Here is an 11354-nt window from a genome sequence, read left to right as displayed (position 1 = left end):
TCGCACACTTACTTGCGCCGCTATTTCGCCCTGCGCTTTTAATTCCATTACTGTTTACTTGCCTCCCCATTCCCATTCGCATTCGCATATTCTGTGTATTCGGTCGGTATCGTTGCATCAGATCGACAAGCGTCCAATTTTACTAGCATATGTACTAGTATACAGAGGTATATAAGTGGCACCGCTGCAGCTGCAATCAAACCATTCCGCACAGGCAGCGAGTCGTGTTCACATCACATCAGATCACATCACACAGAATGTCGTCGTCGCGTTTGGCAACTTTGCTGGGCCTCAGCCAAGGATCGGAGGATCAGCAGCAGCAGCAGCAGCACCACCTGCAAATGGCCTTTGAGGAAAGCAAAAGGGCAAAAAGTGAGTTTCATTTTTGCATATTATCTACGATCCATAACACCCCGCGCTATCGTTTTCCCACTCGGTACGCATAAGCCATATGTAGATAAATATGGTGTGATCCTATATTCGATGCAGCCATTAGCCCATGGGCTGTGGGCCATACCATAATCATTGTGATTTATGTGAACTGAATGTCGCACTTTAGCTTGTGTTAATGGAATTTTTGCACTCCACAAACAATATCATGTTTCGGTCTTTGGGCTTGATAACTGAGTTTTAATTAATCTTCGTCGGAAGCAGTGCATAAAAATTCCACAAGCTTAAACTGTTCAATTGACAAAAGATATTAAAGTAGATCTTTCCATATAAAATTACAAAGAATAAACATTTTTGGTCCACTGTGCATTGAATTCTTTTCAAGCGCCGTCCATCTGCCCGTTCCGTTCCTCTGCGACAGAGCAAAAGATCACGCCAGCCAGCCCAGCCGGTACATTTTGTAAAGCTTTTAGTTAAAAGGGGCGGCGTTTTGACTATCGCAAAGCTCTGCGTGTTTACGCACGCACTCAAAGCTCACGCTCTCATGCTCGCACGCTCTCATGCTTTCATGCTCTCACGCACGCTCTCAACTCTGTTTGTGGATCTATGAGCAAAGCTTTGCTGGCTGAGCTTTGCCTTTGCTTGGCCACACTCGAACAACTGTGCTTCTGGTGAGTGCTGGCTGACTGGCAGCGGCCAATTGAGGCCGCTTTACTGGCTAGGCTGGGGATGTCGTCTATGGGGAGAGGAGAAATTATTTGTGTGATCTTTGGACTGTTGTTGCAATTCTGTTTATTCTGTTTTCTTGTGCAGCTCCCACCAGGCAGACAACGAACCTGAAGATGTCGCCGATCAAGTACTACTACGACCTCATGTCACAGCCCTCGCGGGCTTTGTTCATCATATTTCGCCTGAGCGGCATGCCCTTTGTGGACCGTGTGGTCGCCCTGAGGAATGGTGGGTGTGCTGCCCCCTAATCATATGTAGCTCAAATCTAATCTTTGCACTTTGTCCACAGGCGAACACTTGACCGATGACTTCAAGCGCGATATAAACCGCTTCCAGCGCGTGCCCTGCATCAACGACAATGGCAACAAGCTGGCCGAGAGCGTGGCCATACTGCGGTATCTCAGTGCCAAGGGCCAGATACCCGAGCATCTGTATCCCAAGTACTTTGTTGATCAGAGTCGCGTGGATGAGTTCCTCGAGTGGCACCACATCTCATTGCGGCTCACCTGTGCCATGTACTTCCGCACCGTGTGGCTGGAGCCGCTGCTCACTGGCCGCACGCCCACCGAGGCCAAGATCGAGATGATGCGCATGCATATGGAACGCAATCTGGATGTCGTCGAGGAGGTGTGGCTGGAGAGCAGTGATTTCTTAACTGGAAACACGCTACGCGTCGCAGATATATTTGCAGCCTGTGAGATTGAGCAGACACGTAAGTGGCTTGGATTTGAATTTGGAGTGTACTTTCTTAACCTCTCTCTCTCTCTGTCTCTCTCTGTGTGACCTTAGGCATGGCTGATTACGATGTGAGGATCAAGTATCCCAAGATCCGTGCATGGCTGAAGCGCGTGCGCCAAAACTGTAATCCCCACTACGATGTGGCCCACGAATTTGTTTACAAGATCTCGGGAACGGGTCCACAGGCCAAACTCTAAAGCAACACACAACCACACCCTTCATCACCATCTGTGAACACCCCAGACTGATTGCCATTATTTGTACATTATCATTGTTTAAGGTTAGAGTTCACGTTACTTGGATTTATCTGTAGAGTTACTAGAGTTCCAAATTATAAGTACATACAAATTGTCTTGTTTCTGGTTTATTCTTGTACATTTATTCTTAATATTTGTTGTTGTTTCTCTTTATTGTGTCGTCATTTATAGAATTATAGAAATCCACATTTATTTTGTTGTTTGAAAAAAAATCATAATAAAAATACAATATACACATATACATACAGTATACAGTATAGTAGATGTACATACATATATGTACATATATATATAATAATAATAATAGAAAATACAATTTTTAAAAAATAACTACCTAAACTCTAACAAAAAATTGGTTTTCTTTTATTTTGTAATAATAATTATATAGCAACGTTACGCGCTTGGGGGTTTGTTTCATTTATATCATTCGTTTCCTACTCTCCTCTCTCTCCGTTCTTTATCCCTTTCGCTTTCTACATGTCCATTCCGTATCGGGTAACAAAACAAAATGCGTAAAAAATATATATATATTTGTATATATGTATGTATGTAATGGGGAAAAAAGGAGAAATGAAATCATAAAATTAAAATGAAAATAAATTGTATATACAGTAAATTAATTTAAATAAAACAAGGGGGGGGGGGGGATATATACTATACAATGTGTGTGTGTGTGTGTGTGTCTGTGTGTGTATCTATATCTGTATGTAATACTACACACAACTATAAGCTAATTTCTTAATTATTCATACATTCAATTTCTTTCCTTTCTTCTCATTATCCAAAAAAAAAAAAACACAAACAAAAAAGAATCATATACAAACCACACAAAAAATATATCATAAAATATATATAAAATTTATGCCGTTTCTCGTACAATGAGTCTATATTTTTGTTGTATCAAATATATTATCTCTGTTTATCAAGTATGCATCATTTTGAACCCAAATATTAATATTAATATTAATATTGTTGCTCAAATGTCGCCTGTCTGGGGGCGGGTGGGTGGTGATGTATCCTCTCAGCCTGAGGTTGGAACAAACATACATAAATTTACTTTAAAATATATTGTATACATATAGATTAATCTATATTAAATCTGTTTCATTTTGCACCCTCAGCTTAGGCTCATGCTTCTGGCAGCACCTTTCATGACTCCAAAAAAAAATATATGTATAAACAAATTAAATTTTCGCTAATTCAAAACAAATTTCTATACATAAACAAACGACGGTTTTTGATAAAATGTTAAAGCAAATAATTTAAGGCACCAAAAATGGTTTTTATGCACTGAATCCTTTTTTTTTTTTCATCCATATTTCTCTTTCTTATGGCAGGTACACACACACATTACATGCAGACGAAACAAAACATACAATAAATAGGAGACTTTGGATAACGAGAGGTGGATGGGGTGGGTGGGTGATAGGAAGGGGGGCACGGGCACAGGAACAAAAAAAAAAAAAAACAACACAGCTAGACAGACAGACAGACAGGCGACATATGCATTTCCACATAGGTATATATGTATAGAATAATGCGTGTTTGTGTGTGTGTGTGTGGGTGGGTGTATATGGTTAACAATTTGTTGCATTCGTTATGTATGATAATATTACAAATATATATGTATAGTATATATAGTGTATATACTATAAGGTTATTTATGCGTATGGTTTTTCATTTTTACTGTACTGTGTATACGGTTTACAAAATAGTTATCTCTCACGCCTCCAATCACCCCAATCACCTCTCTCTCTCTCTCTCGCTTTTTCTGTCTATCTCTTTCTATTTCGCTGTCTCTCTCTCTTTGTATCTGTATCTCTATCTCTGTCTCTGTATATCCACTCGTTCGTCGTTTCTTCCGTCCGTTCGCTTGCCTTGTTTCCCATATACATGTGTATGTAGCATATTTATATTTATATTTTGTTTTTGTGTGTGTTTGAGTGTGCGAATAAATATAATCGATTCTCCTGAAACATTTGTTATCTAGGATTTCTTTTGTGGTTTTTGTTTTTTGTTTTTTGTTTTTGTTTTGTTTGCATTCGTTTAGGGAGTTGTATCTCTCTTTCATTTCGAGTGCCCATTAATGATCTAAGATCTAAATAGAATGTACTCCTATGCACTCTTGATTTGTTTCTACTTCTGGTGTTGGTCTCTTTTGGGTCAGATTACCTTTAGTATCATGCTATCGGGTTATCTGTGTGCGTGCCCTACAGCCCTACAATTTGTTGAATTTGAAACTCTCGAACACAACTCCCCATCATCGATCCCTGCATAGACATAGACACATATACACATACAACATACATATATATGTATACATATCTCTATATATATATATAGATATATATATAAACCATTATGTAATACTAATTTAAACTGTGTGTTTGCTGCTGCTGCTGCTGCTATAAGCTCCAAATCATCTCTTCCACATCCGCTCTAGTAGCGTCCGCGATTGATATTTTTGATGCGAATGCCCAACTCCAGGACTTGTTCTCCTCCTCCAACTCCTACTCCTGCAGCGGAGCCAGCCACCACATTGGTGGGTGTGCTGCTGTTGCTGTTGCTGCTGCTACTTCCGGATGATGGTGGGGCATTGGAGGCAGCTCCACCGCCGCCTCCTACTGCTACTCCTGCTCCTCCTCCTGCATTGCCATTGCTGCCATCGCTTTGTGGCGAATTGTTGTTGTTGGTACTGCTGTTAGAGGAGCCGCCACTGCCGCCGCTGTTGCTGTTGCTAGAACTGGACACAGAGCCGCCGGGCAATGCCACAATCGGATCGCTGGCCACACCACCCGCACCCGCACCCGCACCCGTACCCGTACCCGAAACCGTTCCCAATGCCGTACCCGAGCCCAGGCGACGCAGCACCGTGGTGGTTGTAGTCGTTGTGGTTGTGGTCTCCGCAGCGGCAGCTCCATTGCCGCCAACGCCGACAACCACAACCGATCCCTTGAGCAGCTGCTGCTGGTGATGGCGATTGTGGTGATTGTAGTTGATGGCGGCCAGATCGTGGCCACCATGGCGATGGCCACCATCGCCATGTCCGTGTGTGCTGCAGCCCCCATTGGCCGAGTAGTCGTGTGGGCCGCCAACGGTGTGGCGTCGCTTGATGGAACGATTCTGCTTATTCTGGATCTGGCGCTTCTTGGTCAGATTCATGTCAGTCTTTTCGTCCTTGGTCAGGCCGGTGGCCAGGGCCGATGATGGTGACTGACAGCAGGCGGCCACCGTTGCCACAGTCGCTGCCGTTCCGGCCGCCGTGGAGCTGCTGCTGCTCATGTGTCGTGTCGAATAGTTGCGACAGTTGAAGCTGGCGCTGCGAAAGAGCCGATGGTCCCGACGCTTCTTGTTGTAGCGCTCGAGAAAAAACGAGGGCGATGGTCGTTCGCCCGCCAGCAGTAGCTTCTCCTTGGGATCGCTGGTTGTCGAACCCTCCGAATCGTCGTCCTCGGAGGCGACACCGCCACCACCAGCACCAGCGCCATGATGTCGCTCGTACGCCTGCGATGTGCTGAATCTCAGGTGCATATTTTTGCCGCTGCTCGGGTTCCCGGCTCCTCCTCCAGAGCCGCGCTGTGCCCCCACTGTGGCTGCTCCGCCTCCAGCACTGTTGGTGGGTGTACCCGCCACTGGGGTGGAGCCCCCACCCGTGCTGGCGCTGGTGGGCGTTGCAGCTCCGCTGGCCGGTGCCGTGGCGCTGCCCTGATGTATCTGTATCTGGTGTATGGGCACCGTGGCCGAGTGCTGCAGCTTGTGGGCCGCCTTCAGTAGGCTGGGCGGCAGTGGTGCCACGCCAGCCATGGCCATGGCCTGCTTCATGGTCGTGGGCTTCTCCTCAGCGCCCAACGTGTTGGTGGCCGTGCAGGAGCGGCTCAGGTGCAGCGAATGGGGTGCATCCAGGGGGCAGAACTGATGGAAGAGCCGCTCGGGCGACTCATCCGCATACGGAATGTTCTCGGAGTGCAGATGCAGCGGCTGGCCGAGCGTGTGCCGGCGATTCTTGGGGAATTCCGGTGAACCGTTCTCATCGTTTGACTCTGAGCCGCTCCGTAGATTCCGCAGCTTGCTGTCCAGCGTATCCGTGATGGTGGTCAGCGACATGGAACCTAAATGCGAGGGAACATCGAAGGCAGTGAGTAAGACAGAGGTTCATCCCCTTCCTGGAGCAGCAGAGGAGACCTACCTGTGTCGCTCAGCCTGCTGCTCGAGTCATCGTCGGTGAGGAGTATGGATATGTCCACGCTGCTCCGCTGCTGCTGCTCCTTGCCATGTCCATGTCCATGTCCCAGTCCTAGGCCCAGACCCAGGCCGAGGCTCAGGGCCAGACTGCCGGCAGAGTCCACGCTCGTGCCAGAGTCCTTCTCGTCCAGGCTCGCTTTGCGCGTCTGCGAGCGCGAGCCACCGCCGAGGAACCCCACACCGCCGCCCATGGTGCTGCGCTTCTTGGTGCCTATCAGGGAGGCCGCGGATGATGCCTTGGACGCAGCTGCCGCTTTTATGGTGGCGGCTGTTGTCGTGGAGCTCGTGGCGCCGCCCGAGCTAAACTTTGTGCTGTGGCTGTGGCTCTGACTCTGGCTCTGACTGGTGGTGGAGGAGGAGGAGGCTGTGTTGGTGGTGGTCTTGCTGCTGCTATGCAGCGTGGAGCTGCTGCTGGTGCTGCTGGCCGAGACCTTGGTGTAGTCCAGCGACTGAAAGTGAACGGAAGATGGGGGAGGAGCGGGCAGGATTAAAGCAAAGTCACAAATGCTCTGCACAGCCTTGCGCTGCTGTCGTCTTTGTTGTATGGTCTTGTGATTGGTGGTGGTGGTGGTGGTGGTGGTGGTTGTGGTGGTGTTGGTGCAAGTGGAGATGGTGCTGCTGCTCGGTCTACCGCTGCTTACCAGAACACTCTCCCCCGAATATGTGTCCGAATTGACGGCACTCCGCTTGCCATGGGTGCGACGACGCAGCTGTGGAATGAACCGGGATGTGCGCGTCTCACGCTCAGTGATCCTCTCGATTTTCGATAGATTGTGCAGCAGCATGCTCGTCTGATCCTCCTGCGTCTGATGCTGCGGCTGGGCGGCACTGGCCATGGCCGTGCCACCACTAACATCAGCCAGATCCGGCAAATTGCCGCCCTCAAAGTAGTATTCATACTGTAAGCAAAATATAATTTTAAATTATGTTAAAATTATGCCTTGGATTTTTATATTGTTATATGGTTAAGAAAATATTGCAGCTGGAGTTTTTTTCGCATTCAATAGCAGGAAAAGAATCTCGGAAAGGGAACGCTGTGAGCCGCTTCTGTTGCCGCGACTCTACTTATATGATTTATGTTGCAATTTATAGCTGCTTTTGCCTGAATGTTTTGCCAAACCGCAAACTAATTCTCTGCTAGATATATTTGGCATCGTGTAAATGTAACCTCACCTGTGTAACGAGCAGCTCAACGATGCGGCACTGATGCTTCATATCCTTGACGGCCGTCTCGAGTGTGTCATTGGGTGTCCGTATGATCGAGGGGCCAAATATGATGGCCAAATTCTTCGGCTCCATGCGATTCACCTCACAATTGTCGCTGACGCGGCACAGATGGCGTATCAGATGCTTCATCGTCTCGTACGGATGGCGTGGCAGCGACTCGACAATCTCCCGCAGCAGTACGATCCGTTCCAGGCCGAGCTTCTTGTCGGCCTCAATGAAGTTGATGTAGTAGCTGGCCGGCATGAGGGCGTCGGGCAGGCTGCGTATGAACAGCTTCAGCAGACTGCTCACCACATTCACGTCCTCCCATCGCACATCGATCGCACAGCTCTCGAACTGAAAGTCCTTGGTGTTCACCAGCTCCGAGAGCTCGGAAATGGCCGCCTTATTGCCGGGTATCCGATAGATGCCCACCACACTCAGACCCTTGGTCTCCACAATGTTGGTGCACACCTCCACCAGATGGGGGACATACGGATTAAGCTTGGACATCGGACAGCTGCGCAGTGGCACCCCAATGGAGCCACACGTCTTGATGGCGCACGACGAGGGCGAGCCCAGATCGGTGTGATGGTGGGAGACACCGCCGCTGCCACTGCCACTGCCACCGCCTCGACGGAAGAGCAAATCCTTCCAGTTCTTCGACTTGGGTGATCCCAGATCCTTGTCGGGCAAATGCTTGTGCGAGGACGATTTGCGGGCCTTCATTACCGGCGATATTGAGTCACTGGTGGCGGCCACAATTGCCGCGGCAGCAGGCAGCGCAGCCACATGATGATGACCCTCCGCCATGCCGCCGCCACCGCCACCGCCACCCGAATGTGAGCTCAGCGGAGAGCTATCTACGCCAGCTCCACCGGTCACATCATCCAGATAGTGGCTGGCTGTGGCCACCGTCTTCTGTGGCTCTGCCAGTTGTTTGCCCTGCAGCGGCTGCTCCTGAAGTGCAGGGAAAGGGAAGACAAATTCACAAATTAACTATGAAAAAACACACAAAAACTGAAAGCTGGTGGGGCTTACATTATCATCATAGTTGAGGCTATCCTTCCACTGCAGCAACCCAAAGAGTCGCTTCATTTCGTTGCTGTTCTTTGTCTTGAAGAGTATCTCCGTATAGGGGCCGCCGCCAGTGCCAGTGGCAGTTCCGGTGCCAGTGCCAGTGCCACTGCTGCAGGATGCTGCCATTGGTTCATTGGCGCTGCTGCTGCCCGATGAGGTCAACTTGTCGTGTACATCGTCCAGATTCAACTCGTTGCCGAGACTCGCCAAATGGGCACCGCTCGGCGATGGCTTCGACTGCATGCGTATCAAGTACTTTTTCTTGTCCAGCGACTCATCGAAGAACTTAAAGTTTCTAATATCAAGTTCTATCACCTGCAGCGACACATGAGAAATTATTTAAAATATATATAGATTTGCGTTTTGGTTTTCAATTGTCCAATTGCCCTTACATTGTGCTCCGACTTGGCATGACGCCCTGAGAAGATGCGCAGCAAATCGCCCTTGATCTCCAGCTTCACCTGACGCCACGAACGGTACTCGGACATGCGCTGAAAGATTGCAAATTAAATTAAATAAAAGCAATGAATGTAGGAATCAATCAAAATCTACTTCTATCGACTTCGACTTCAATTGGAGCTCCTGTTGTCTTTGCAGAGTGAGCGAGAAAAAATAACCGAAATTTGCGGATTCAACACAGATCCACTATAAATGCTTCGTTCGGTCTGAACTTTCTGAGCGAGCGTTTTGTTGAGATACGAAAGCTTAGATGCGGATTCGAACTGACCAAAAACGAGCCGAATACCAAATCCCAACGAAGCGATACGAATGCCTGTTAATGCAGGACTCTACGACGGCACATATCCAGAGAGATTGTCAGGGGCATGTCACACGATGAGCATTGAAGAAATGAGAGAGAGCTCTAAGCTCTAAGGAAAGATCGGAGCTAAAGCTCCCACATATAAACCCAAATAGATCGCTGACTAACTCATTTTCAGGCACTCCAGGCACCAGACTCCACAATCAACAACTGTTCGAATTAAAATGTGTCTTCACTTGACCCAAATGATCCGATGATCCATGACCATTATTAAAGTAAGCAAAACTCTCGTATTAAATAGCTAATAAACATTAGCCGACATCTGGTCTAGCCCTTACCTTGCCATTGATGCAGGAGGATTTAATTTCGATTTCCGTCTCAAAGGCCTCCAGTTCATTGGGCACATACTTGCCATTCAGCTCGGCATCAATGTGAATGCTTAATAAATGGACAACAGCATAAACGGAAAATGAGCGTTAAGTCAGAGGGAAATGTAGAAAATGTTTTTGGGGAGAGACTCACCTGCTACGCATATCGCTGCTCATAGAGGCCCTGCGACTGCTGCCATGGGCCGATAGACGCACATCCTCGAGGCCGTTCGGTGTCTCGATGAACTCGTGGCCACCGCCAGTGTTGCCGCCAATCACATCGTAGGTGGGATCGGGATGTTCCTCAACCATTGATTTGGTCTTTTGTGGCTCGACAACGGCAGCCGTCACAATGGGTATTGCAACTGAAATTGGTATCGAAACTGGGGCGGCAACAGATGTTCCTGCTGCTGCTGCTGCTGTTACTCCTCCTGCTCCTGCTGCTGCTGCTGCATCTCCAGTGGCTGCTGCATCAGGATTGAATTCGGTCTCGTTATTGGTGGCCCTCAAATAGGAAATGCGACGCATTGGCTTGCCCTCGTCAAAGGAGCTCGAGGACAACGGCTTATAGCGTCTTATCACACCAGCACTCGAGCTGCCAGCAGCCGTTGCAGCCGCCGCTGCTGCAGTGAGCGAGAGGATTAATTTCTGCGAAATATTGTCCAGATCAAAATGTAATCAAAGACTTACCGCTGCTGGTGCTGGTGCTGCTGCTGCTCTCGGAAATGTCCGCCAGGGGGGCTCCGGCTTGCTGCTGCTGCTGCTGCTGCTGCTGCTGGTGTTGCTCCGCCAATGCGCTAAACTCTGTCACAGGAAAAGTAGCGGAAAAGCCGCATTTCAATTAGCAATTCCCAAGAATTGAGGTGGCAAGGACTCACTGTTAACCACCAACGGAGCGGAGCCATCAATGGTGGCATTGGCCAGCGTTGCCTTGTGCAGCTCCATGCGACTGCTCGTCTGTCCATCCACCGTATTGGTGCTCTGCTGTTGCTGCTGCTGATGCTGGTATTTGGCCAGTGGATGCTGCTGCAATGACTCGTATAGGACACTCTGCTTTTTCACAGTCGAAGCAGCCGCTGCCGCTGCTGCTGCACTTGTGGATGCCGATGCCGCCTCCAAGGCGCTGGTATTAATAGACAGCGGCTTAAAGGGATCAAAACCCATGGACATATGGGACACCAGTTTGCGTTCAAAGCTGTGGCAACGGCAAAGAAAAAGTCCATAAGTACAGCTAAGCTTGTTCTGTGGCATAAGCCGAGTAACTGTAAATGAAACTCACACTTTATTGGTCACTCCGGTCTCTTGGAGTGTCTCAAAGTAGTCCAAATCCTTTGAATACTTGGCATTGTTATTGATCATCTGCACCTGCCGCTGCTGCTGTTGTTGCTGTGGATGTTGCTGCAGCTGCAGCTGCTGCTGCTGCTGTTGCTGCTGCTGATACTGGGGATGATGCTGAAGCTGGGCGATGTGATGATAATGTGTGGATGAGCTGGACGATGCCTGTATAGGCACCGTCGAGGAACGTTGCACTAGTTTTCCGCCTGCATAGTACATATCGAAGCTGCCGGCGACCCCCTGCTGTTG

The 11354-nt window shown here is 48.5% G+C and overlaps 2 protein-coding genes across 5 annotated transcripts; one reads left to right on the top strand and one right to left on the bottom strand.

The window, feature by feature from the left end:
• Nucleotides 1–135: 135 nt before the first annotated feature.
• Nucleotides 136–2350, top strand: LOC111065251 (glutathione S-transferase theta-1). Of its 2 annotated transcripts, none has more exons than XM_022353317.2 (4): nucleotides 136–372; nucleotides 1204–1347; nucleotides 1409–1831; nucleotides 1909–2350. In XM_022353317.2, the coding sequence occupies exons 1-4, from the start codon at nucleotides 258–260 to the stop codon at nucleotides 2052–2054; spliced, it is 828 nt and encodes a 275-aa protein (XP_022209009.2). In that variant the 5' UTR covers nucleotides 136–257; the 3' UTR covers nucleotides 2055–2350. The 2 variants fall into 2 exon arrangements, with proteins under 2 accessions (XP_022209009.2, XP_022209010.1); XM_022353318.2 differs by lacking the exon at nucleotides 136–372 and adding an exon at nucleotides 971–1061.
• A 2158-nt stretch (nucleotides 2351–4508) lies between these two features.
• Nucleotides 4509–11354, bottom strand: LOC111065388 (serine-rich adhesin for platelets). Of its 3 annotated transcripts, none has more exons than XM_041595617.1 (10): nucleotides 11050–11354; nucleotides 10649–10965; nucleotides 10461–10574; nucleotides 9925–10393; nucleotides 9741–9840; nucleotides 9035–9133; nucleotides 8604–8957; nucleotides 7530–8522; nucleotides 6301–7255; nucleotides 4509–6223 (listed from the first exon to the last, which is right to left on the bottom strand). In XM_041595617.1, exons 1-10 carry the CDS (start codon nucleotides 11322–11324, stop codon nucleotides 4554–4556), a joined length of 5346 nt encoding a protein of 1781 aa, XP_041451551.1. In that variant the 5' UTR covers nucleotides 11325–11354; the 3' UTR covers nucleotides 4509–4553. The 3 variants fall into 3 exon arrangements, with proteins under 3 accessions (XP_041451551.1, XP_041451552.1, XP_041451553.1); XM_041595618.1 differs by having other exon boundaries at nucleotides 9925–10390; XM_041595619.1 differs by lacking the exons at nucleotides 8604–8957; nucleotides 9035–9133; nucleotides 9741–9840; ... (2 more) ...; nucleotides 10649–10965; nucleotides 11050–11354 and having other exon boundaries at nucleotides 6301–6805; nucleotides 6998–7255; nucleotides 7530–8378.

Source organism: Drosophila obscura, unplaced genomic scaffold, assembly GCF_018151105.1.
Source record: "Drosophila obscura isolate BZ-5 IFL unplaced genomic scaffold, ASM1815110v1 contig_73, whole genome shotgun sequence".
NCBI classification, from domain to species: Eukaryota; Metazoa; Arthropoda; class Insecta; order Diptera; family Drosophilidae; genus Drosophila; species Drosophila obscura.
Note: the sequence above shows the minus strand (reverse complement) of the source record. Positions and strands in the feature narration are given on the sequence as shown.